Genomic DNA, 27,474 nt, shown 5'->3' with positions numbered 1-27,474 from the left:
TCATATTGGATAATGTCCTACACCTCCTTACAGAAACGATAGCCAAAAGTCAAAAGTCTTTGAATCAGACGATGGCAAGCCTACCCACGCTCAACTCAACATATGTCGTGTAGCATGTAAATTAACTCCGCTGATTAGTTTGATTTTATTTTTCCTTATTTTTGAGCCAGTAGAGATTAATTAATTATTTATTTTTTGCTCTAATCACGATTTTTATCCAATTAATAGATCATCATTAAGGGTAGGCCTACATATCTGCCTCAACAACAGCCTGTTATTTTCCAAGAGAAAATAATGACAGGACAATCGACGTAAAGAGGTGATTAATGTTCCTGTAGCCAAAAGTTTCTACACGTCAGCCGACACGTAGGCCCACTGTTTCTAGTATTCACTGAAACCCAGGTAGTAGTGCATCACCGGTGCTTTGATGCATGGACGCATTTGTCATTTGTTGATACAGTTTATATCATATCACATAAGACAGATTGTTTATTTGCATGAATAGGCACAGACTTTTTTCTACCGCTGGAGGATGCACCCACCTTGTCCACACACATTACACGACCCGACACGTCCAGCCAATAGCCCACGCGTAAAAAAAGACGTACGAGTATTGCCCCAAGAGACCCTGTGCTTGTTCAATTGATTAATGACAATAGCTTGTTTATTTATGTGCTACATGGTTTTAATTTATTTACTAAAACCCAGTATTAGTTAGATGGCATCGGCACTACACAAAACTAGTAGCCCTACAAGTAGTTACAAACGTAGTAGTTTAATTTAGGTATAAAAAAAACTTGTAACAAAAAGGTATAAAAGGTGGTTTAACTACTTTGTTTCTAATCAGGTCTTTGAGGAGTTTATTGTCAGCAACTTGATAAGCACTACTAGAAGTTCTTTTTTACGTTATTTATTTATTTATTTATTTATTTGTTTATTTATTTATTTATTTATTGGATTATTTCAAAACGTTAGCATAATTTCTTTTAATTTAAAGAGTCTTTTTTTTTAATTTTAGGCCTATTGTAAATTCTTCCTTTTTCACATTAAAAAATACTTAACGTTAGGGATTTTAAACATGTGCCCTAAAATATCTGACCAAATCTTTATTATCAAAAAGTGTCATAGGCTAATTTGAAGTTTGAGGGAAATCGCCATGTTTCGAAACGCCCAAAACCCAACAGAAATGGAAAACCATCTTTTAAATGCGGACATTGCCTGTCTTGTGAATGCTTCATAAACATTATAATCGGTGTGCAGTTTCAATCGAAATGGCAGAAGGTGGGTAAACACGGAGGTAGGAGTAGACGCGGTTAGTTCACCTTCAGCTTAAATTCCTGTCATAAATCAATATTAAGCAACTACCCAATCTTCAACCGACTGAGATGCTCATTGCCCGATAGCCATCATTAAAGCAGAACTAACCTCCCCCTCACAACTAAGCTTGATGGTTGCTGTGACTTAACTTCTGTGTAATTACATGTAAATAGCTATCCTTGGCTTAACATTAGGGCAAGTTTAGGGTCCACACATATCTGAGCGTGAATAAACCTTTTTTTATTTTGCTGATACCTTTGCATTATGCCCCCCCAAATTTCTTGGTACTTTGCAAGGAGGGGGAGGGGGATGACAATAAACACACACACACACACACACACACACACACACACACACACACACTAATGGTGATGATTTTAAAAACTAATTGATAAGTAATATAAAGTTAATAATAAAAATAGATTAATAGAAATACTAGACCTCAAAAATAAAGATGTCATGTTACATGTGCTTATTATTATTATGCTGAATCTGCAAAATACCACCCTGAGATAACTTGAAACAAACCTCTACACTATAGCATGCTCTTGCTGTTTTAAGTTTCATCTGACTAGGTTTGTTTTGACCTAGTTTATTAAGCCATTCAAATCCATGCTTTCAAGATTTTTTACCAAAGTTTGGATGAAAGTCTAGAAATATGTCCACTGAGACTGGAGCAACGCGTGGGTTTGTTTGTAAATGTGACACTATTATATTGAATGTTGTATTAGATGTAAGATAAATAAATTAACATATAAAAAAAACAAGTCACGATTTTCAGCAATGCATGTGTATTTACTAAATGAAAAATCTATATTTTTTTCCAGGAGGAGGCAACAGCAAATCAGAAGCACATGTAGATGGCAGTGAGGTATTTAAGTATACAAGGCCTAATGACTGTGTATTGATAGTGTAGATATTTATTAATTTGCATTGGTACTCTACTAGTGCCTGTTGGCTTTCAAAAAATTGATTTATTGCATAAGTGAAGAGATGTTGAAAAGTCATGAGTAATTTTTTGTATATGTATTCACGAAGGTAACATTTCTTTATTCTAGGACCATGATAGCTCTCCAAGCCCAGAGGAGAACACACAGGACTCCATTTCCCAAAGGAGTGAGTTATTTTCCAAATGCCCTGCTCATGTGCCTTGTTGTTTATCCAAGTAACATATATATTTGATTGATGTGTATTAATTTGCATCCATACATTGCAACAAGCATATTTCTGTAATCAGGTCCAGACCTTGAAGCACATACAGTCAAATCCTTTCAAAGCTATCCTTGATGTTACGCATAGCTCCAGCACACACACACCTCTCCAGTATTGTCTAAGGAATATTTAAGAATAGTTTTGTCACAGCAATCTTACTACAAGAGAAAAAAAATCAAACTAAAACCCAAGAATTTTATTTACAGAATAAAAAGGCTTGGATGCTTGCTTGATGAATCCACCAGGTTTGTTTAGTTCCCCTGCACGCACTATCATGTTCATGACCTGTTCATCTATTATTTATTTATTTTTACCTTGCAGTGGAGCACATTCTCAAGTCATTTCAGGACTTTGCAGTATCAGACGAAGCTCCCCCACAGGTGAACCTCTGACTGATATTATCTCTCTTGAAATAATTGGAGACTTTTTCTGCCAGAGCAAGTAAATTTTGCATTATGCATGTACCTGTTATATTAAGATGCTTTTATTTGTAAGGCAGAACCAAAACTTGATTGATTGCCTTAACAATACAATAAATAAACACATATTGAGGTGCTCTTGATTAATGTTAAATTCTCTTTACAGTCAAATTAATCAGTGATGTTTCCCTCTTATTAATTTCATTCATTTAGTTTACAAAAAAAAAAATCAAATGCTTTTTCTTCTTTTTTAGGTTCTTGAGGAGGTTAGCTTTGAAGGTATTGTCAAGTACATTAATAGCGGCAAGTGCAAGAATATAATAACTATGACTGGAGCAGGAATATCCACATGTAAGTAGACATAATACTGACAAAGATGAGGTTGTGTAGATCCAAACATGAAAGCAGGAAAAAATGCATTTATTGATCAGGATTGTTCCTAAATGAGACAACTTGGAGTACACATCATTTTTTTTCGGATGCATAATATCTCTTTAAACCTAAGGGGTGATTTGCAGATTACACATTTATCTGCTCAATAACATGATAATGAAGTATTTTGGATATTTTGTAAGCTTCTCATGTGATCCAGGCATTTTTTACATTGGGTATTGGCATCTGTTAGATTAAGTGAATGGGTAGAAGACAAACTCTGATGCTTTGATAAATGTATTTCTTCTTTTGTCAACAAGAGTGCCAATGGTGCTAAGATAGTCTTAAATAACCTTGATCTGTTGAACTACAAATTAGCAGGGTTTTAACACCAGATTTTTGTAATTACAGCTGCTGGGATTCCAGATTTTCGTAGTCCTGGTACAGGACTTTATGACAACCTACAGAAGTATGATCTACCATCACCTCAAGCAATATTTGAAATAGGCTATTTCAAAGTAAGGCATTTAAGATTAAAGGCATTGTTTGTGTCTTTATTTACACAAATTAACCTCCATTTAGTATATATTCATTTTCTTTTTTTCATAGTGTCTATATAGACATAGATCAATTTTTTTCACCTGTATTATCATCTATTTTATCTAGATTACATTGATTCAGAATCTTTAATTTTTTAGCTTTTAAGCTAAAAATGTTAATCTTGGACCTAACTAGAGAAGGACAAGTAACGCGGAGAAAGATCAAAGGATAATCGGCTTAGCGCGAGCTCTTCGCGAAACGATGTGCGTTCGGATCACGTGACCTCCCGTACAGGTAGCGAGCATATCGCGGCTGTTGATGACTTTTTGTGTCATTTGGACAGGTAGCTGGTGATAACGCGAGGAAAACGTTCGGGTGGATGAGTCAAGACACTTATAGAGATAAAATGTAAGTACAATTTCTTTTGCTATTTTGGATGCTAGATGAGAATAAGGTATGTTTGTTCATGGAGGAATTCAAAATGCCCAATATGGTGAAGGCAATCGTGTTTGTTGCCGTAAAATGAGTGTTTAAAATTGTACAACTGCGGTGTCGAATACTTGTCTTTAGCTATGATCCGATAGAAAAATATTTCTAGTCTCGAAATTTTACCTCTATGTAAAGAATTAGCCATAGATGCGGCAATAATTTAACCTCAAATCGTGTTTTGAATTGAAATGACGCAATTCCTCTCCGATTTATTCGACTCGCCGACATCGTTTTAGGTCTGGTATTTTTTACGTACGGTTTAGATAAAGGTGGCATCAACACCGCTGTGTACTATATGTATAGGTTTATGTTACTTGCTTAAGTGAGCCCGAATTAGGGAATGATAATTAACATTTTTAACTCTTAATATGGGCTCTCGTTGCAACATGGCACCACACATGCAATTGTGACACACAAAAACGCACCTGTGATCCTTTTAATATCCTTTTATCAAAGTTAACATTAACACTGCTCTGAAGTATATATATATTTACACATTACCGGCTACAGTCAGCTCCGGTCTGAGAATGATAATTATTATTTTTATAACTCTCAATATGGGCTATCATTGCAATATGGCACAACACATGCAATTATGACACACAAAAACGCACCTGTGATCCTTTTAATATCCTTTTATCAAAGTTGACATTAACACTGCTCTAAAGTATATATATATTTACACATTACCGGCTACAGTCAGCTCTGGTCTGAAAATGATAATTATTATTTTTTTGACTCTCAATATGGGCTATCATAGCAATATGACACCACACATGCAATTGTTACACACAAAAACGCAACTGTGATTCTTTAAATATCCTTTTATCAAAGTTGACATTTTAACACTGCTCGAAAGTATATATATATTTACACATTACCGGCTCCAGTCAGCTCAAGTCTGAGAATGATAATTATTATTTTTTTAACTCTTAATATGGGCTATCATTGCAATATGGCACCACCCATGCAATTGTGACACACAAAAAACGCACCTGTGGGCCTTTTAATATCCTTTTATCAAAGTTGACATTAACTCTACTCTGAAGTATATGTGTATATTCACATGACCGGCTAAAGTCTGCTCCAGTTTGAGAATAATAATTATTAGTTTTTCATTTTTAAATTGGATTCCCTAAACAGAATAAAGACGATTGACAAACACCCTCATTGGTCTTATAGTGAAAGTGTATATGTGGGCATGTACACATGCAAAGTTCATGATTATATTTACTCGGGTAATGGTCATAAAAGTAGATCTTGATCACATTTGTGATAAGAGTCTCACCTCTGTAATTGCCTTGCTACATTGCATTATCTTGTTATCAGGTGCTTGAAATCTTTGAAATAATCCTGAGACATGCCTTTGGATAGCACCTAGCTGGCTTTATCAAATCATCAAAGGGCCAGACGGCTTAGTTACCTGGCTGATAATGATCTAGAAAGTCCATGCCTAACAAGGGAAGTAAATTTAACTAGAGGGAAAATCTACCTGACAGGTAGAATCTTGAGATGCATTTGATAAGGCTTACCTGTGGCTCAAATGTCCAAGTAGAAGTAAAAAAGGCAATTGTCATTTATAGTAGTTTGTGATAAAAACATTCTTATTCTCTTCCAGATTCTCTCCACAAGATGCCGGAAAGTTAAAATTGGACAATGCACCATTGCCCAAGAGGAGACTCACTAATTAAACATTTGGACAGTAATTCACATAGGTCAATGAGAAATTAGTTTATACCTTTTATAAATAAGTTAATACTACTTGGATACAAATAGGAAAGAACTCCAACATGACTTTCACAAAAAGAGACAAGACAAGAAAACTGCACATGTATTGTATATTCATCATCACTAGCTTTGTAACAAGCATTTAAAAATTTTAATGTTTACTTTTATAATAATAAATATTGGAATGTACTCAAGTTGTTTTATATTTCCTATCTTATAATGAAAAAAAAATCAAATGTAAAAAACATGGATTATATGTTTAGACAGTTTTTTCTTGCTTGATTGAAATTGCATATTCAATTACCTCAGAATACACTAACTACAGGTTTAAAAAATCTGATCCTGATAAAATTCATACTCACATTTGACATTGACCCTCTTGCAGTGATATGCGTCTTATTTGTCAAATCTTTTATTATTTAAAGTTGTGTAAAAAAAAAGGAAGTGAAAAGAAATAAAAAGAAGATTTTTTATATCAAATATATGCATTTTTTATTACCATAAGATCAGTATTGGTGAAATTAATCTCATATTGTAAACGGGTAACTTTTAATGAAAAAATAAAGCGAAATATAAATGAAAGATAGTTGCTGAATGAAAAAAACAAATATTATAAATACTTATAATAAGTTCTTGAATTACGACTGCTTTTCAGTTACTGAAAACAGAAAGCCATATTTTGGTACCTGGTGTATTATTTTCTACCAAACTAATACGACAAATCTGACTCTTAAATAACTAATTAAAATTAATGTAAACCTAGATGAAATTTCTAATTAAGATCTTAATTGCTAAGTGAAAAAACCCAAATGTTATAAATGCACAAGATCATACTGTCTGTTTGTTGAAAATCTAAGTAATAATTCAAGCTGTAATTCTACTCTTCCTTTTGAGAGACTTTCTCAATCCTTTTTCTTTCGTAGATGCAGACACAGATTCTTGGTACTTTTCTTTAAGCTGTCTGCGAAATGAGTGGCCCCTAATGGTAATATATAATTTCACAAACATGCTAAAAAGGTCCATTTTTAATTTGTCTGATTCACCAGCAGTCAGTTCGTGTGTAAATTTGATTGATCTTCCGGGGTGTCACAGCTACTGGTACATGTAGGAATGAGATTTCCGGTCGTTGGGTGCGTATTCCTGTCCTGTCAGAGACTACCTCACGGACAGGGAAAGGCAGCAGGTATTGAAGACAAACTTCACACCCCGTTTTTATGAGGTAACGGGGAAAAATGCCGAAAACCCCTCAATAAATTTCCACGTGTTGACGGAAACCTGTGTGCTCGCAACTGCAAGATGGCGGCAATGCTGTATCATAGCAACCACGAGGGACTGCGAGAAATTGCGTTATCAATGCAGAGAAACAATAGAAATGCACTGAAGCACAGCGCGCGCTACCTTGATAATAAGCTGTTCAGACGCCCGTGGAGCTATCAAAACAGATTATGTGAGACAATAGGCGAATGTTTACCCGAACGCACATAGCTTCAAAGGAAGATGCCGCGTTTCTTGTCCTTCTCTATTTAGGTCCAAGTGTTAATGCATGCATGTACACCATCTTAAAAGGCGTGTGTGTGTGTATGCATGCATGCTTTTATGTGTGCATGAATAAATGTGTTTGGATGCATATCCAAATTCAACACACATATAATCACACGCCATTCATACACATGCACACACTCACACTCAGATACAGACCACACAATTCTCACTGACTAGATATATTTTCTAAATAATGTGATAAGATTGCCTACCAGTAACTATCAACACAACTCTCTTGCAGGAAAACCCAGTTCCTTTCTTCACACTTGCCAGAGAACTATGGCCAGGATCATTCAAGGTAGAACTAAATTTTATTAAAATATTATTTAAATTTTGCAGAGGTTCTGTCAGATTTTTATATTTCTGAAAAAATGTTTTATGTATTTTTTGGAAAGGAAAAAGCTGACCTGTTTTGTAGTTTGTTAGAATCCTGAGGCAGTGACAGAAAGCAAAAATACACACCTGCTAGTAAAACAGCCTCATTTATTCAGTTAGTTTGATGATATTTTATCTAACCTTAACTTATAATTTAAAGTTAAAAATTTAGTTTAAATTTTATTTAAGGTTAAAGGTCACATTGCTAATAAGAATTTATTTATTCTAGCCAACTCCATGCCATTATTTTTTGAGACTGCTGCATGAAAAGGATCTTCTTTTGAGGGCATTCACACAGGTGAGGAATTTTTTTTCGATTGTTTCATGCTATTTTTTTTATTGTAGATGATGTGAATTACCTTTATGACCATGCAATAGTCAGTATTATACAATTATTGTTTAATATAAGATCTGCCCCTGTTGATTATCATTGATGGCAAACTCAAGAAAGTCTAATTTTTGTTGTTTGCAGAACATCGACACACTGGAGCGTGTGGCGGGTGTTCCGGAGGAGAAGTTGGTGGAGGCTCATGGGACATTTGCCACATCACACTGTGTGGACTGTCGACAGAAATACTCCCAAGAATGGATTAAAGGTAGCATTCATATAAGCATCTAGGAAAACTTAACTGTTGTATAGGATGAAACTGATACTAATTGTGAAAGCTTGACAGAAAGTGCATGGCTGTGTACCTTGACCTTGTTCACTCTGACAACACCAGGCAAGAACTGGAGAGTATCTGGCCTTGGTTTCACAGAAAACTTAAGTCAGATAACCTGGCTAAGAACTTGATTACCAATTTTACATGGTCACATGTGCACGTCTTACCTTATCAGGAACAGTGTTACAACACTCTCATGGAAATCCTAGTCAACTTAGCCCAAAAACTGACTTAAGTTTTTAAGTGTGTGTGCGTGTGCATGCATGCATGTTTGTGTGTGCCTGTGTGTGTGTGTGTGTGTGTGTGTGTGTATGTGTGTGAAACTAGGGTATAGAAAGGGTAATTCTTTTTTTTTACTTTTATGCAACATAGGGACTAATTCACTAAAACACACCCAATATTTACCCACAACATGTCAAATCTCAAAACTATCACTATGTTCTAGAGAAAATCTTTGCTGGCAAAGACTCAGTACCAACATGTGAAAAGGAAGACTGTAATGGACTTGTGAAACCAGGTAATCTTTTCTTCCATATTGTATATTAGATATATCTCCTTCACAATGCAGCATGTTCATTGTTAAAATTCATTTTTTGTCATCAACATGTGTTGGTTTGTTATATTCCTTCCAGCTTTTGTTGACAGTAATTGTTCATTATTTTGGCTACATTTCATGCCTCTATGACCAAGTTGGTCATTTTGGGGGTAGCTAAATATACTTATATTGATATTTTAACAGAAGATCATTTTTTTTCATCAAAAAGGTAATGTCCTTTGTAAATCTAAATATGTAAATCTTTTTCCCTTTTCAGATATTGTTTTCTTCGGTGAAAGTCTACCATCTTTGTTTATTGAAAGGGTTGGAAAGGTATAAACTATTTTATTTAATATTATACGATATATATGGTGCATTTAATTTTATTGATCAAAGATCAGTTTTGTCCAGCCATTCATACTTATATCATAATTACAAATAAACTTACAGTGCTAGTAAATTGTGATCCGTAAATTGCATATCTTTTAATATTCTATAACAATATTATTTTAATATTCTATAACAACATTATATTTTAGCCAGGCTATATTTTACATATTAATCTCTATAGGATTTGCCTAAATGTGATCTCCTGATTGTCATGGGAACCTCATTGAAGGTGCAGCCATTTGCTTCCCTGGTCTCAAGGTAATTTTTTTTCTGGTAATATTATCACAGTTGTCTACTTGTTATGACATAAACAAGTACATATTGGTTTCCAACTTTAAATTGAGATAAAAAATACCTTTGATATAAACAATTCAGCACTAGAGAGTATTGCATTCATTTTTCAGAGTGGATCCTAGTTGTCCAAGATTACTTATTAATCTAGAGTCTCCACCATGTGGGGTAAGTTTTTTTTTTTAAACACGTTTATTAGTTTATGAGAATTATGATTAGTGTACATATGTGGAGATGGCAAATCACTATATGCATTATATGCTCATCTAAGATAACATTAAAATATAACTAATTAACTAATAAATGTATATTCGTTATAGAGAAAAAGAAAAAAGGTCATATTATGATAAATATTGGATAATAACTTTTTTTAAAATTGGGGTAAGTAATAATAAACCTTTGCTATATCCTTAATGATATTATATGAGGTATGTTATTAATTGGCAGCTTAATAAAATGTGAACTGCTGGAATGTGTTCCTTTAAACTTTTAATGTTATTTTGCCTTTTCAGGGAGATCCATTTATGTTACTGTTCGGACTCGGTACAGATTTTGATTTCGAAAGTGAACGTAAATACAGGTATGGTCACTTCCATTTCATCTTTTAGTATTCTGTGTGCCAGCTTCTTTACTTTTTTACTTTCAAACTTTCATATGAGCACACATATTGGATTCGAATAATCAGCAATAAATTTTATTGAAGCTAAAAATGCCAATGAGACTCATCCAGAATCTGTTTTCTTTTATGTTCTTTTGAATTATAATCTTTTAAATTCACTGTGCTTGTGTGTCACTTTTGTATTGCTTTCTTAGGCAGCATTCCCGGGGCTTATGGTTTTATCCTTGTTGTTAACCCCACTTTGCACAGATTCATGCATATTTTCTTGTCCTATATGACATCACACAGTGTTGAGAGCCTTCATTACTGACGTACCATACATCAGGTTATCCAGATTGTGAGTTTCAGTAGCAGCTCTGACTGATATTTGTGATTGGCATGGTAAATTTCATTTTAATTCCACTGAAGCTCAAACACAATAAGCAGGCATGTATGAGAATTTGAAAATGGTTTAACAACTTGTGTGAATGATGTTTTAATTTGTTCTTTTTCAGGGATGTGTTTAAACAGACTACCTGTGATGAAGGCTGTTTTGAGCTGGCTGACCAGCTGGGTTGGGGGGTAAGTTACTGATTTTGGTTTCATTATTTTAAGATGATTGTAGCATATATTAGTATTAATTACTGTTGACTTGTGAATATTATTTGATTGCCAAAAAATTTGTTAGTAAATAATTATTTTCAAAAAATATTTGTATTTTATTTATATTAAGTGCACATGTTACATCAATTGTTTTTTTTTATTTTACTAGGAAGAGCTAAGAACCCTTGTGAAAAGTGAACATGAACGTATAGATAAAAAGAAGACAAATGTCACAGAGGAAGCACCAACCAAGTCATCGTCTAAATCACCTCAAAAAAAATCTAAATTTTGAAAAAATTGCCTCAGTCTTCAGGGAAGAACTTTGTATATGGAATTGAATAACATTAGTAATGATTACAGGCATTGATTATGAGAATCTGCCAATTTGTGAATATCATGAATATTTATATTAATGTATACCTTGCACAAGCGAAATATCATAATTATTGAACTGTCAAATGTAAATCATGTTGTATTTTATAATTCCTAGATACATGTAGACAGTGAGGTGAAAATATACACAAAACACATAATGTGATATAAAAATTTTGTCTTATAATTGTGGAAATGTAACTACAATGTATTTGATAGTTTTATTTAAATGGGGGCAGAGTAATTGAGTAATTTTTATGATTTTCTTGTATTTTTTTTTTTTTAATTTGTTCAAGTAACTTTAAATTTCATTTTATCGCAGTTTTTATGTTTAAGCTCAAGGAAATGTGTGCATATTTTGATAAATCAAAGCTGTCAATTAATGTGTGATTGTTTTGCCAATTACAGCTGAAAGTGGAGTAATACCAATTAAATAACACCAATCTTTAGTAAAAATAGTAAAATTGCAATTTTTTGTTTATAACTGTAACAGCAAAAATTTGAAGAGTGAAATTCTTAACTTATAAAGTGGATACATACTGAAAATATAATAGTTGCTGTTTTTGCATTGCTGGTTTCTATATAAGAGAATCCAAGAGGAACCATTGTTTTCATCAGAACACATGAAATGACATACAACCATTTATATCTATGTCAAAACAGATGACACAATACTGATAATTCATAGCTTCATACTTTATTTTACAAAAATATATATATATTTCATTAGTAAAGATTTTTTTATATTCAAACTACTGTTTCATAACTAGAACATGAATCATTTTTAATATAAAATTAATATTCGAATTTATGAAATACAAAAAAGTCTGGCCAAGTGTTATATCCATTTCAAAATTGACATCACCAAGCCAGCACCACAGTTTTCACTGTTTACTTGAACACTGTTTTCTAAGAAATAGCACATTTTGGGCACATAAGGTCTGTTTAATTGTAAAAAGTATATGACTGAAATTCAATTTATATGATCTGCCCAGATATGCCCCGTGGTACTTCTACTATTTAACAAGCTTATTTCTTAATAATTGTACTAATACTATATCTCGGTTTATATTTTAAAAAATTGCAAATTGTATATACAATATATACAGAGTTTTATAGATAGTTTTGGGTTTTTAACATTTTCCCTTAAATTAATTACAACAGCAATCTGCTTTAAACATAACTAATCAAATCTAGTGACAGTGAAGGTCTCAATTCTTAGATATTTTTCGAGGGTATTATTACAAATTCTATCAGTCCGCCCCATGAAACATTGTGAAGATCATCTGATGATGAGTCTCATTTCAGAATGTTTTCATCTTGTAAATTTTTTATTTAAAGGATAGGTAAAATATCTAATAACTAAAATCTACTGTAGCAATTAAGACAACAACAACAAAAGTTAAATTATAAAAATAATAAATAACTCAAATCACAGCACATCATGGGCCAATAGATGATGATTCTGATGCAGAAGACGTGCCTGTTGCTGTCATCATCTCTGTGGAAGTTAATGTGATTGTTGGTGTTGTCATAAAACTACTAGTTTCTGATGACAGAGATACAGTTTCTGTGAAAGCGGTGTTTGTTACTGCTTCACTTCCTGAGGGTGTAATGGTGCTTTCTGATAACATTGATGCTGAGGTTGTTGCATCCATTGCTAATGATGTGGCAGAAGAAGTTTCATACTGATGATAATGGTGAGGAAGTACTCTCTGTGACTGAAGTTGTTGCACTGTCTGTAACTCCAGAAATGGTGGCAGTTCCTGAAGAGGCTGAAACCTGGTCAGATGATGATGTTGCTACTGCTGCAGCAGATGATGTTGAAGCCTGGTCTGACGAGGATGTTTCTATGGCTGATGTGACAGAAGATATTGAAGCCTGGTCTGATGGAGATGTTGCTCCTCCTGCAGCAGAAGAAGTTGAAGTTTGGTCAGATGAAGCTGTTGCTACTGCTGCTGCAACAGAAGATGTTGAAGCCTGGTCTGATGAAGATGCGGCCACTGTTGCAGCATATGATGAAGCCTGGCTAGATGATGATTCAGCAGATGTTAAAGTCTGTTCAGATGAAGATATGGCTCCTGCTGCAACAGATGTTGCTGTCATTGCAGCAGATGTTGCTACAGCTAAAGTAGACGATGTTGAAACCTGGCCATATGAAGTTGTGGCTGCTGATGTGACAGATGTTGAAGTCTGGTCAGATGAAGATGTTGCTACTGCTGCAGCAGATGTTGAAGGTTGGTATGATGAAGATGTTGCGACAGCTGAAGCAGAAGATGCAGCTACTGCTGAAACAGATGATGTTGAAGCCTGGTCTGATGAAGAAGTTGCCACTGCTGAAGTAGAAGATGTTGCTATTACTGCAGCAGATGATGTTGAAGCAGGATCAGGTGAAGATGTTTCATCTGAAGCAGAAGAAGTGACTACTGCTTCAGCAGATGTAGAAACCTGGTCAGATGGAGATGTTGCTTCTGATGATGTGACAGAAGATGTTGAAGGTTGGTCAGATGAAGCTGTGGCTATTGCTCCAGCAGATGTTGAAACCTGGTCAGATAAAGATGTGGCTACTGCCGTTGTAACAGAAGATGTTGCTATTGCTGCAGCAGAAGACATTGAAGCCTGGTCAGATGAAGCTGTGGCTGTTGCTGCAGTAGATGTTGAAACCTGGCCAGATAAAGATGTGGCTACTGCTGATGTTACAGAAGTTGTTACTGCTGCAGCAGAAGATGTTGAAGCCTGATAAGAAAAAGATGTGTCTACTGCTGATGTAACAGAAGATGTTGCTGCTGCTGCAGCAGCAGAAGATGTTGTAGGTTGGTCTAATGATGATGTTGCTACTGTTGAAGCCAAAGATGTTGCTGCTGCTGCAGCAGATGATGTTGAAGCCTGTTCGGATGAAAATGTTGCTACTGCTGAAGCAGATGTTGAAACCAGCTCAGAAGAAGATGTTGCTAGTGCTGCAGCAGAAGATGTTGCTACCACTGCAGAAGATGATGTTGAAGCCTGGTCTGATGAAGATGTCCCCACTGCTGATGTTACAGATGTTGCTACTGCTACAGCAGAAGTTGATGATGGTGTGGCTGCTGCTGATGTAACAGAAGATGTTGCTGCTGCTGCAGCAGAAGATGTTGCTACCACTGCAGATGATGTTGTAGGTTGGTCTGATGAAGATGTCACTGCTGCTGCAGCAGAAGATGTTGCTACCACTGCAGATGATGTTGTAGGTTGGTCTGATGAAGATGTCACTGCTGCTGCAGCAGAAGATGTTGCTACCACTGCAGATGATGTTGTAGGTTGGTCTGATGAAGATGTTGCTACTGCTGAAGCAGAAGATGTTGCCACTACTGCAGCAGATGATGTTGAAGCCTGGTCTGATGAAGATGTTGCTAGTGCTGATGTTACAGATGTTGCCACTGCTGAAGCAGATGTTGAAACTTGCTCAGAAGAAGATGTGGCTAGTGCTGCAGCAGAAGATGTTGAAAGTTGGTCTGATGAAGATGTTGCTACTGCCGAAGCAGAAGATGTTGCCACTACTGCAGCAGACGATGTTGAAGCCTGGTCTGCTGAAGATGTTGCCATTGCTGATGTAACAGATGTTGCTACTGCTGCAGCAGAAGTTGATGAAGGTGTGGCTTCTGCTGAGGTTACAGAAGATGTTGCTGCTGCTGCAGCAGAAGTTGATGAAGGTGTGGCTGCTGCTGATGTTACAGAAGATGTTGCTTCTGCTGCAGCAGAAGATGTTGAAGGTAGGTCTGATGCAGATGTTGCTACTACTGAAGATGTTACTGTTGTAGATGCCGATGTTAAAGCCTGGGCAGATGAAGATGTTGCTACTGCTGCAGCAGATGATGTTGAAGCCGGGACAGGTGAAGATGTGACAACTGCTGTGGCAGACGGTGTTAAAGCCTGGTCAGATAAAGATATTGCTATTGCTGTAGCAGAAGATGTTGCTACTGCCGCAGCAGACGAGGTTGAAACCTGGTCAGATGAAGATGTGGCTTCTGCTGGAGCAGATGTTGCTACTACTGCAGCAGAAGATGTTGAGGCCTGGTCAGAAGAAGATGTGGCTACTGCTGCAGCAGATGTTGAAACTTGGTTGGATGATGTTGTGGATACTGCTGCAGCAGATGTTGACGCCTGGTCAGATGAAGATGAAGCTACTGCTGATGCAGATGTTGAAGCCTGCTCAGATGAAGATGTTGCCACTGCTGCAGCAGAAGATGTTGAGGCCTGGTCATGTGAAGATGTAGCTACTGCTGACGCAGATGTTGAAGCCTGGTCGGATGAAGATGTAGATACTGCTGCAGCAGATGTTGCCACTGCTGCAGCAGATGATGTTGAAACCTGGTTGGATGATGTTAACACTGCTGCAACAGAAGATGTAGAAGCCTGGTCTGATGAAGATGTTGCTACTACTGAAGATGTTGCTGTTGTAGATGCCGATGTTAAAGCCTGGGCAGATGAAGATGTTGCTACTGCTGCAGCAGATGATGTCGAAGCCTGGACAGGTGAAGATGTGACAACTGCTGTGGCAAACGATGTTAAAGGCTGGTCAGATGAAGATGAAGCTACTGCTGATGCAGATGTTGAAGCCTGCTCAGATGAAGATGTTGCCACTGCTGCAGCAGAAGATGTTGCTACTGCCGCAACAGACGAGGTTGAAACTTGGTCAGATGAAGATGTGGCTTCTGCTGGAGCAGATGTTGCTTCTACGGCAGCAGAAGATGTTGAGGCCTGGTCAGATGAAGATGTGGCTACTGCTGCAGCAGATGTTGAAACTTGGTCGGATGAAGTTGTGGATACTGCAGCAGCAGATGTTGAGGCTTGGTCAGATGAAGATGAAGCTACTGCTGATGCAGATGTTGAAGCCTGCTCAGATGAAGATGTTGCCACTGCTGCAGCAGAAGATGTTGAGGCCTGGTCAGGTGAAGATGTAGCTACTGCTGATGCAGATGTTGAAGCCTGGTCGGATGAAGATGTAGATACTGCTGCAGCAGATGTTGCCACTGCTGCAGCAGATGATGTTGAAACCTGGTCAGACGATGTTAACACTGCTGCAACAGAAGATGTAGAAGCCTGGTCAGATGAAGATGTTGCTACTGCTGCAGCAGATGTTGCTACTGCTGCAGCAGAAGATGTTAAGGCCTGGTCAGACGAAGATGTGGCCCCTGTTGCAGCAGATGTTGAAGCCTGGCCAGATGAAGCTGTGGCTACTACTGAAGCAGAAGATGTTGCTAATTCTGCGGCAGAAGATGTAGAAGCCTGGTCTGATGAAGCAGTGGTCACTGATTCAACAGATGTAGAAGCCTGGTCAGTTGAAGATGTTGCTACTGCTGCAGCAGATGTTGCTACTGCTGCAGCAGAAGATGTTGAGGCCTGGACAGATGAAGATGAAGCTGCTGCTACAGCAGAGGATGTTGGAAGTTGGTCTGATGAAGATGTTGTTAGTGCTAAAGCAGAAGTTGAAACCTGATCAGATGAAGCTGTGGCTACTATTGAAGCAGAAGATGTTGCTAACTCTGCAGCAGAAGATGTAGAAGCCTGGTCTGATGAAGCAGTGGTCACTGATGCAACAGATGTAGAAGCCTGGTCAGATGAAGATGTAGATACTGCTGCAGCAGATGTTGCCACTGCTGCAGCAGACGATGTTGAAACCTGGTCAGACGATGTTAACACTGCTGCAACAGAGGATGTAGAAGCCTGATCAGATGAAGAGGTTTCTACTGCTGAAGCAGATGTTGAAGGTTGGTCTGATGACGTTGTTGCTGCTACCGACGCAGAAGATGTTACTTCTGCTGCAGCAGACGATGTTGAAACCTGGTCAGATGATGGGGCCACTGCTGCAGCAGACGATGTTGAAGCTGAGTCTGATGAAGATGTGGATACTGCTGCAGCTGAAGTTGAAGGTTGGTCTGATGACGTTGTTGCTGCTGCTGAGGCAGAAGATGTTACTACTGCTGCAGCAGATGTTGAAGCTGAGTCTGATGGTGATGTTGCTATTGCTGCAGCAGAAGAAGTTGAAGTCTGATCAGATGAAGATGTTGAAACATGGTCAGATGAAGATGTTGCCAATTCTGAAACAGTAGATGTTACTTCTGCTGCAACAGACGATGTTGAAGCCTGGTCGGATGATGTGGCTACTGCTGCAGCAGACGATGAAGATGAAGATATTGCAATTGCGGAAGCAGAAGATGTTGCTATTGCGGAAGCAGAAGATGATGAAGGTGACGATATTGCTACTGCGGAAGCAGATGTTGAAATCTGCTCAGATGAAAATGTGGCTACTGCTGAAGCAGGTGATGACGCCTGGTCAGATAAGTCAGATAAAGATGCGGTTGCAGCTGCAGCAGATGTTGAAACCTGGTCTGATGAAGATGTTCCTATTGCTAAAGCAGAAGATGAAGCTATTGCTGTAGCAGACGATGATGAAGCTGAGTCTGATGTAGATGTTACTACTGCTGAAGCAGTGGATGTTACTTCTGCTGCACCAGAAGATATTGTAGCTGAGTCTGGTGAAGATGTTGCTACTGTTGAAGCAGAAAATGTTGATGCCCGGTCAGATGAACTTGTGCCTACTGCTGCATCAGAGGATGATAAACTCTGGCCAGCTGAAGATGTGGCTACTGCTACAAACGATGTTGAACCCTGGTCTGATGAAGCTGTCGCTATTGCTGAAGCAGAAGATGTTGCTACTTCTGCATCAGAAGATGTTGAAGACTGGTCAGTTGGAGATATGGCTGTTGCTGTAGCAGATGTTGAAGCCTGATCAGATAAAAATGTGGCTACTGCTGAAGCAGAAGATGTTGAAGCCTGGTCAGATAAAGATATTGCAACTGCTGAAGCAGAAGATGTTGCTGCTGCTGTAGCAGACGATGTTGAACCCTGGTCTGATGAAGGTGTCGCTATTGCTGTAGCAGATGTTGAAGCCTGGTCTGATGGAAATGTGGCTAATGTTTCGCCAGGTGTTGAAGCCTGGTCTGATGGAAATGTGGCTACTGCTGCAGTAGAAGATGTTGCTACTCCTGCAGCAGAAGATGCTGAAGCTTGGTCAGATGAAGAAGTTGTTACTATTGGAGCAGAAGATGTGGTAGCTGCTGCATTGGAAGATATTGATGGTTGATCAGAAGAAGTTGCAACTGTGGTTGCAATAGAGGAAGTTGAAGCCCTGTCAGATGAAGATGCTTCTGATGCAGATGATACTGCTACGGCCGTACTAGCCGACGATGTGGTAACTCCTGTCGATAGGTCGCCGGTAGCTGACGCTGTTGTTGCTGAAGATACTTCTGTTGAGGATGTCACAGTCTGTGTCGCTGAAGCAGTGACGGAGCTTGGCGCTTGGGTTGGTGTTGTTGTCGGGGGGATTGGTGATGCTGAGGTTATCCCAACACGCGGAGAAGCAATTGAGTCGTCCTTAATTTTTATATTAGTACCGCTTAATGGGAAGTAAGGCCCAAAATTAATATCTGCTTGAATCTGTAACGTTCCAAATATGGCCTCGATATATATTGTTACCTTGTTTTGGTTGTTTACGTTGCTTTGGTAAGTTTCGACTTTAGCTTTTAACAGGGCTTCCATGAATATGAGTCGAAATAATACAATGACACTTCCATTTCTGAAAGCAAAATGTTTTTCTTGAAATGTCTGCATAAATCTGAACAGCTCCTGCATCGGGATGTTTCTAGGTAATGCTTTTAGCACATAACATTTTAATGGTATTGAATATTACGAAATTACGATGCCCACAGAAACTTTTAAAAAATAAAATATACCGCTATACATTTAATATATTATAATATTTGACTCAATAATATTTCTTTTACCGAAAACAACTGCTTCCTATGAAAAAGGGTGGGATTTTTCAAGCGTAGAATAATATTTTATCAATTTACCTTCATTGCAATAAAGTTATACTTACTGAAATCCGAGAACTTCACAAGAAGCAGGAGCGGTGGAAAGGTTACTCGAGGCGTAAAGCTGCGTTATCTGATAAAATAAAATTTCCTTTGCGTAAAATCCGAGGAAAGTATTTGATTAAGCACTTTTACTTTGATCAATTATTAAAGAAATTTTAATCTCCAACTATAGATACAGGCATCGGATGCTCCAATGCTCGGCTGTTCCCTAAGAGAGCATAAATTCCATTCCAGCTTAACTTTACAAAATATATTACTATACGAAAGAATATGAATAAAAACAATGTTCTTTAAGGTCGTGTGTTATTAACACCTACCCCGTTACAGAATTCGTTGGACAGATTGATGTATTCAGCACTGGTGTTATCAGCAAGTCCTGGGGTGTATGGCTGGATGAGGGTAAGATTGGTCTCCGCAGTGACTGAAAGGGATGGAACTTTTATAGTAAGCCAGTGGAATGTTTTAAAACAGCTTAACAAGAGAGAAGCTTATTTAGATGATGAATTATTGAAAAAGACTGAAGGAACGGGATATGTCATAAAAAACTGTAAATAACATAATCGATCGAAATAAAAACTGAAACCAAAATATAAGCGTTCCTCCAACTGAATGAGGGTTTATTTTATTCTGTGGTACGCATCTCTCCACGTACCATAATATACCGGCTCTGGAGTTGTCACAGTTGTCGCAGTCGTGGTCGACGTTGATCCAAGCCTCTCTGGCTGTGTTCCGCTTCCAGTTACTGTTAAGATAAAATAATAATTGGGGTTTAGGTGAAAATATCTTTAATACGCTACAGGAGTTAATTATTACGACCCGGTGAGACATTAAATTTGTAGCATTAAATAATTGCCCATTATTAACTTCCAGCAACAGACAAAATTTGAGAATCACAAAAATTAAACAATTATATACGAAAGAGCATACCTGCGAAGTATATGCCTACACCTGCCATAGCGATAGCAATAGCGACACCTATGATAGCCAGGGCCACTAAAACCTTCACCATCTTGGCTTTCTTCGATTTCGTGGAATATGTGGTGTAGGACTCCAGTTCACTCTCCTCTCTGGGAGGTCTCAAATAGGTGGGCGGGAGGCGATGGAAGGGGGAAGCACCTGTCCGACTAAAACGACGATTTATACTAATATGTACAAGACAATAATAGATGTTGCCAAGTGATCTTTCACAATATAATACAGGAGTACTGATAAAACTTGAACCTAATCTCTCCCAGCACACACACACGCACACACACACACACACACACACACACACCCACACACAAACACACACATATTTTATTTTATACAAAAAAAAATGCACGTGAGGATGTGCACGTGCCAGACAAATACCTGTCATAACTGTCATATTTGTACGCCGATATTTCGTCATGGTAGCTAAGTTTACTGTCTTGGTCGTCATAGACAACGCCATATTTCCCATGTCCTATAGGTGCCAAGTACAGCCCGCGTGGCCACTGAAACATAAGACAAGGGGTTAGTACTGTATACTACAGGCCAGTGATAAAAGCAATTCAACGCACAAATTCTCTATGGACAGTAAAAAACTGTATACAGTAGCGTTTTGTAACGTGCTTGTGCTGGGATTCACTTCATATTATGTACTTTGGGTCCCGCTGTGTGCTTTCTGGGTTGCTAACTTTCGGCTTGGTTAGGGGCCTACTTGCTTGCGCGTTTGCTATTACTGAACAGTTCACCGATAGTATTTTGGGTCTGCAGGGAACCGGTTTGTTCGTTTTATTAAGTGAGATGTAAAAAAGAAGTAATGTTCTTCGACTCAAATTATAATTCACGAATTATGATCAAGTCATACATTATTCATGTTTAAATGTATAGGCCTATCGGTATGGACCTTAAACTGTATACAAATATAAAATCTTTGCTGTTTAATACATGCTGGTACCTGTTTGTAGTGAACAGAAAAGAAACCAAGTAGTACAGAAGATCATGAGAAAAAAGCTTTGCAGTCCCTGTGTCTTACAATTTCTTTACTGAATCAAATACACCAAACACTTGTGTCACCATTGCTCTAAATGTCAATAACTGTGACTCGTTCTCCGTTGTGCACGTGTTGAGAACAGTAATGGTAGAAGAAATACGGGTACGAACAACAAGAATTCTTACTGTAATCTTTCATTGTCAGGCGTCGCATGGTAATGGCAAAATTATCCCGGGTAGATCAGACCATATGAAAGAGAGTTCTGAATGTGACAGTAATGACAGTGCAGAGGGAGGCATTTTCAATCGTTAAATCATACAAAGAGACAGCCATGACAGAGTGCAGTTATTGTATCCTCAGTATACAAAAGGTGCGTTACGCCACATTACTGCGCCCAGGTCGAGTTTTCGCCTTGTGGCTATACAAGCAAGATCCTGGTATCTTTCCTTTTTAATTCTATGTTGCTTTGTAAACGTTTTATCTCCCTCGTGCCATATCCACATACGAAGATCGATCTGTAAAGGTAATTCTACCTACAAACATACAAAACCTACCTAAATAATCTAATATAACTCTGCCATTTTGTGATTCGTGAATAAAAGTTATAATATAAAGTTTTAGGTGCAGCATTTTTTATCTTTGCTCAGGTGTTTAGATGTTAATTTTTTTTTTAAATACTGAGATTGGGCCCAAATCATTGACTGACATCATTAATTTGAAGAAATAATTAGCCTATATGGGGAATGGCAGTACTCACATACAGAAGTATATCTCTAGGTACTTTTAAAAAAGACTGAAGGATTGTAAGTTTCGTTTATGCCACGGTACTCATGGTACTGATAGGCAGTATTGATCAACACACCTCTGTGAACTCTACATGAAACAGAATAAAATTAACCTATCTTTTACAAAGTAATGCGTTTTCGATTTCCCTCTGTCGCTTTTGCCGAATAGATATTTTCATCTAAGTAAGTCATGTATGCAATCGGGCTTGTGACTGTTGCATGCGATATCATGAAGTAATGTACTGTACTGAACAGAACTGACAACAACAGACCGACAAAATTTTACACAAATTTATCGGGAATAAGCACATATACATATAGAGCTTAACATAAAGAAGCAAAGAAGCGCATATTAAATTATTATGTTCACAAACAGCATTTTCGCAACAGGTTGTGCTTAGGCATTCTTTCCAAGCTAAATCTATCCTTGTTTCGAACCTGCATCAATCAGTCGGATTAACGAAAGCGTTGGCATTGTATCATTTCAACAGTGGTGTAGGGTCACGCCTTTCTTACAAGGGCATAATGACCGGATCAGGCGCTTATATTGTACTAATACTGTGTGCATATGGATCACCTGAATAGGACTGGGTATCTGATAGCCATGCCATTTGTTTAAGTGGAATCCACCTGTATTAAACAGGGTGGCATTATGTACAAATACGACCAGTTTCTATATACTTCTGTCTCGTCACATTCCGTAATACTTAGACAAAACAAGGTTAATATTCATTACGTTATTATAATTTCTTGTCTTATTGCATAATTGTCTTTACTATTCCCATGTCGAGTATCTCAGTGATTCCCTCGACCACGAAAGTTTTCGTGTAATTATTAGACAGAGCAAAAAAGTCTCTCTATTCTTGTAGTATTATAAAACTGTGTGTTTGCCATATGCAGCTCTGCAAGGCAGTCATTCTTTGAAATATTGCGTAATAGGGAAATTGCCGTTCCAAATATGTAATTCTATAATTTGGAATACCAGCCTATTTGTCAACCGTGATATTTCGGGCTACTTCAGGCTATTGCTACTTGGCGTTTTACAGTGGATATTAGCAAACCTACAATTATTTAAATAGCTGACTATTGTGTGACTGGTTTATGGAAACACGCTGCGAGGCGGCACACCTTGCTTGCCCCAAAACCGTTATTCTATCCACACGTTTTGACGCTGTGCACTAAACATGAATTTCATAGAAGATATTTCTTGGGGCACCTGAGCGTCTTTGATTATATTTTATTTATATTTATTTATTTATTTATGCAGAAAATTACAAGATTTACTAGCTAGAGACTAATGACACTTTCAAAATACCTATATATTTTACTGTAGGAAGTTAATATTTGCTCATGCATTAATGCGAATTATTACGTGTACTTTTGTTAACGCAACAATATATAACCATACAACAGGTTTTCATGATTATGGAAAAATATCAAAATTAGAAACTGAAATTATCAATGCCATTGCTTGAGGGATCATCCAATTATTAGGTCTCTGCACCTCCGGATTCTTTGTGAAACCGCAAAATATACAAAAGAAATCGACAAGCCTCTTGTGGCATTCAGTAAATTACATACTTGACGAAAAGTCCAATTGTTAAATATGTGTCTGAAGTTGACATTCTTTAAAGTATGTTTCATTCATTGTATTGCGAACTAGCTTGTTTTATATAACAGTATCCTTACTGTGAACTTAACCTACCCTCTACCAGGGCGACTGATAGATTTTTTACAGATATTCACAGATATGTCTCTAGATAGATATATGGTCATTTTGGTCAACAAAGTTTGAACCAAAATGACCATCTATCTAGAGACATATCTGTCAACATCTGTGAAAAATCTATCAGTCGCCCTGGTAGAGGGTAAACTTAACCCAGCCCTACCCAGCAAAAGCTTAAATATGTCAGTCTTAACGGATACTTACGACTCATTAAATATATTCAACAGGTGTGTCGATTTAAAAATGAGCTTTACAAGCAAGAAAAACACTTGACAGTGAGTGAATACTAATAAAACTTTCTCTTAAACAAACAGCAATTGTAACTAATGATTGTTTCCCATATTTATTTTCTGAACTAAAAGCAGCATAAATTAAGCTTAAAATAAACATTAGTCCTTGACAATTCAATCAGCTAAGGATCAACAGGTGACACTTGTTCTAAATTAAATTTTAAAAACTTGAAAATACTGGAACATAACCGCACTGTACTGCTTGTAAATGGAACCACCAATTACTCGCACATATGAGGCATTATCCATCTCTTTACCGTAATAGCAGCTCACTTCATTATCAAGAAATGCTTGCATTATTCTGCTGAATAGTACCTTAGTACCTAGCCTACAGTATAGCTAAGAGAAGTATCCAAAGACAACACAGAGGGCACACTTTTCTTTTTATTTTTGGACGCTCACCTAAGAGGGCTTATCCTTTTAAACCCCTTTTCAGGGAAATCGCATAGTTTGGCCTGGCTGTAAGCAAATGGCAAAAGGACTCTGTATGATGTAAGAGTTCAGGTTTTAGCTCATCCCACACTTAAACAGCCTGAACTCTTACATCTTACTTTTTTGTCGTAAAGTTGTAAAGTTTTTTCGTAGCGCGTGTTCTTGTCGCGTAAAATCACGCCGGGCCTGCAAGTTATGAAGTTGCTGGTCCCGCCCTTTCAGCCATGTTGGTTTTGACCATTGCTCGGCCACTGTCTTCACAAACCCCATACCCTCTGTCCAGTGTTGCGTGCAATTCGCTTGAGGAATATGGCATAAACTTACCCCTGATATTTATATGAAATATCTTTTTCCGATGTAAGGTTCACTTGCCTTACTTCACTATGCCCTACATTGTACATTGTATCACATATCGACCCACAGGTGTTCGATTGTCCCGAGGAGTGTCCAGCAGAGTGGTCAGTTAGGGGTCAGTAGCCCAGAATTTATCGACTTGAAGAAGATGAAACATTTTTATTTTTAAGTAAAAGTCTCACTCCATCTGTCACTTGCATCACTACGGTAATGTCCACTGCTGATCTTATTTATTTTTGTGTTGTGTCCATTAGTGAAATTAAATATGGACAGGGGCCACGCCCCTTGTCCACGAAAAGCGCACGCCGTTTTCTCTTACTGAAAGTTTTTTCTTTACAGAGCTCTGTGGATTAAAAAAGTTATACAAAGCCAGTGGCCTACATCCATACATCCTGTATTCCACTCACTTAAAGTAGTCTACAGAAAAATGTTCAGCTTAAATTCTGAAGCATAAACCTAGCAAATGTGCTTCTGATAAAAAATAATTTTCACTCAGGTACCACACTCACCTGAAAATCCTCGTATCTCGCTCTCCAGGACATCCTAGTTAAAATGAACAGTATCCTTTTAGATCCACATGAGTTTTAATGGAGAGAAGTATTTTTTTTCAAATCATTCACCACAGTCACTCCCTGTGCCGGAAGTCACCATGAGAGGAATCCCTCAGCTCTGTCGCCTTTTATACCCGGCTATTTTCGTACCTCGATAGTGCAACTCTTATAACAATCAAGTTCACCTCGGCTCTATTGTTCGCCTCACTAAAGCAGGGGCAATTGGTGAATCAATAGTCGATATACGTATAATTCATATTCGATACCTTGTTTATTTAACAGGTGCCCGAAGTAGGAATGACTAATGCTGTATTTCGTCTTTCGTCCTGATGTTTATATAAGAGGGGGGTTAAGATAGAAACAGTTGACTGAAACCTAATAGTTTGATCACGACGATACTGTGGTCACGCCTTAAAGGGAATGAAAGACTCACTTCACAGAGCTTCGGCTATTGTACTTGTGTATGAATCTTTCACCCCAGTGAAGGACATTTACGTCTTTTACTGCGTGACTCGCTTAGGCTACTTGCTCTTTTTTTAGGAATATGTGGGGTGGGGCAATGGTGACTTTAGACGACATTTGCTTAGTAGCATACCGGGGCATACCTATTTGACACAGAGAGAAAATAATAAAAATGTACTTTACATGACTTTTGTTTTGTAATTTAAACTACTGGCATACGTCGCGATTGAATAACAGAGATGTTATACTAAATATTAACATACTAAGTATTAATACTAAGTGCTGACAATAAGGGAATCAACTTTTTTTTCTATTCAGCAAAGATTGCTTAATATATTCCCATGCTACATGTACATACTACATAATTTGTCTCGATAAATACTTGGTATCCTTGTCACGGCATATATTTCAAATATTTACAAACGCTTCACTTTTGAACAGCCTCTACAAATCAATTTGGGCGTGATTTCCACTATGACGAACTCAGGCGATGTGATCGTTTTACTATATCGGGGCTCTTGTTTGCATAGCGGGCATACCATAGTCCAGAGGTAACAATGGCAACAATACCGGGGCTTTTGTTTGGTAAAGAATGGTAGGAAGTGACCGCATTGTTACAAGGCCAGCAGGTTCTCGGTGCTTTTCTTTTCCTCGTTTTATTACGTGATTATTGTTTGTCAAATCCCTGACCTTTCTTTTACCTTCTTTTAATTTTATTCTCAAAAGATGTAGTTTGGATTCTCTAGCAATTTACGAGGAAATCATTTGATAAGACAAAACACCTTTATACTACAGCGAATATGTTTCCAAAAGCACATTTCTCATAAGTGTGTTTTTTTTTTTAATTCAAACAAATGGGGAAATCGATAATGATTCTATTTGAACAAGTATACCGTCGCAATTTTGCTGAAAAATATCATGGAAAACTTTTCATTCCTTTAAATGATTTCTTTTAATTATGTTCAAAGTTAAAAAAGACTAGTGTGAGACTATTAGCATGCTCTGCCGATCACTCTTGTGACCTCTGACATAGATTCAGACATATACGATATTTGTTACTTCGTGCTAACGTGGTTCTACTGCAAAATGTATCGATTCTCATCAAGGCAGGCTCTTTTGATCTCTTTGATATTTTTTAACAGCTGGTGATATGTGAGCTGCACTTACAATGGTTTGTGTATTATAAGTCATTAAATATATACATGCAGAAGTTTAGGTAGTCGCATATCATTCCTTTCTCGTCAAACGCAAAGTGTCTAATCAAGTGATATGAACCAAGTTAATTCTGTTTCAATATCTCATCGTATAAAACAAAATTAATTTGACGTTTTTACCTAGTAAGTAAAGCATATAGTCCCATAGCAGAACATTAACAAGTGCCTATACTAGGGAATAAAATGAATGGAAGGTGTGGTAAATGGGTATACGCATGGTTCCAAGGGTGTTATCAATAAAGATGGCGCCACCAACACGTGCAACCAGAAGAGATGCACAACCATATCATAGAGAAAAATGGCTATATATTGCACTCTTGTCAACAAAACACGTGCTTTCGC

At 37.5% G+C, this 27,474-nt stretch overlaps 2 protein-coding genes and 1 long non-coding RNA gene across 7 annotated transcripts; 2 read left to right on the top strand and 1 right to left on the bottom strand.

Moving 5' to 3' along the window:
• Positions 1–1,171: 1,171 nt before the first annotated feature.
• LOC106173633 (NAD-dependent protein deacetylase sirtuin-2) lies at positions 1,172–12,844 on the top strand. Of its 2 annotated transcripts, none has more exons than XM_013554820.2 (16): positions 1,172–1,281; positions 2,145–2,188; positions 2,376–2,433; positions 2,851–2,909; positions 3,203–3,299; positions 3,732–3,838; positions 7,861–7,917; positions 8,224–8,292; positions 8,467–8,590; positions 9,102–9,173; positions 9,469–9,524; positions 9,763–9,839; positions 9,986–10,040; positions 10,385–10,452; positions 10,986–11,052; positions 11,243–12,844. In XM_013554820.2, exons 1-16 carry the CDS (start codon positions 1,230–1,232, stop codon positions 11,363–11,365), a joined length of 1,185 nt encoding a protein of 394 aa, XP_013410274.2. In that variant the 5' UTR covers positions 1,172–1,229; the 3' UTR covers positions 11,366–12,844. The 2 variants fall into 2 exon arrangements, with proteins under 2 accessions (XP_013410274.2, XP_013410275.2); XM_013554821.2 differs by having other exon boundaries at positions 1,264–1,297.
• Positions 4,042–6,266, top strand: LOC147763689 (uncharacterized). The gene is made up of 2 exons (XR_015332791.1): positions 4,042–4,268; positions 5,968–6,266. It is a non-coding gene; the product is annotated as an uncharacterized LOC147763689 (long non-coding RNA).
• Positions 12,127–25,605, bottom strand: LOC106173634 (uncharacterized). Of its 4 annotated transcripts, none has more exons than XM_087004090.1 (8): positions 25,415–25,605; positions 20,712–20,836; positions 20,286–20,482; positions 20,011–20,100; positions 19,676–19,779; positions 19,361–19,428; positions 15,898–19,057; positions 12,127–15,834 (listed from the first exon to the last, which is right to left on the bottom strand). In XM_087004090.1, exons 1-8 carry the CDS (start codon positions 25,445–25,447, stop codon positions 13,129–13,131), a joined length of 6,483 nt encoding a protein of 2,160 aa, XP_086860216.1. In that variant the 5' UTR covers positions 25,448–25,605; the 3' UTR covers positions 12,127–13,128. The 4 variants fall into 4 exon arrangements, with proteins under 4 accessions (XP_086860216.1, XP_086860217.1, XP_086860215.1 ...); XM_087004091.1 differs by having other exon boundaries at positions 12,127–16,868; positions 16,986–19,057; XM_087004089.1 differs by having other exon boundaries at positions 12,127–18,372; positions 18,418–19,057.
• Between the last annotated feature and the right edge of the window lie 1,869 nt (positions 25,606–27,474).

This window comes from Lingula anatina, chromosome 2 (genome assembly GCF_051362555.1).
Source record: "Lingula anatina isolate TDL-2025a chromosome 2, LinAna3.0, whole genome shotgun sequence".
NCBI classification, from domain to species: domain Eukaryota; kingdom Metazoa; phylum Brachiopoda; class Lingulata; order Lingulida; family Lingulidae; genus Lingula; species Lingula anatina.
The sequence above is the reverse complement of the archived record's forward strand: the minus strand, read 5'-3'. Positions and strand labels throughout refer to the sequence as shown.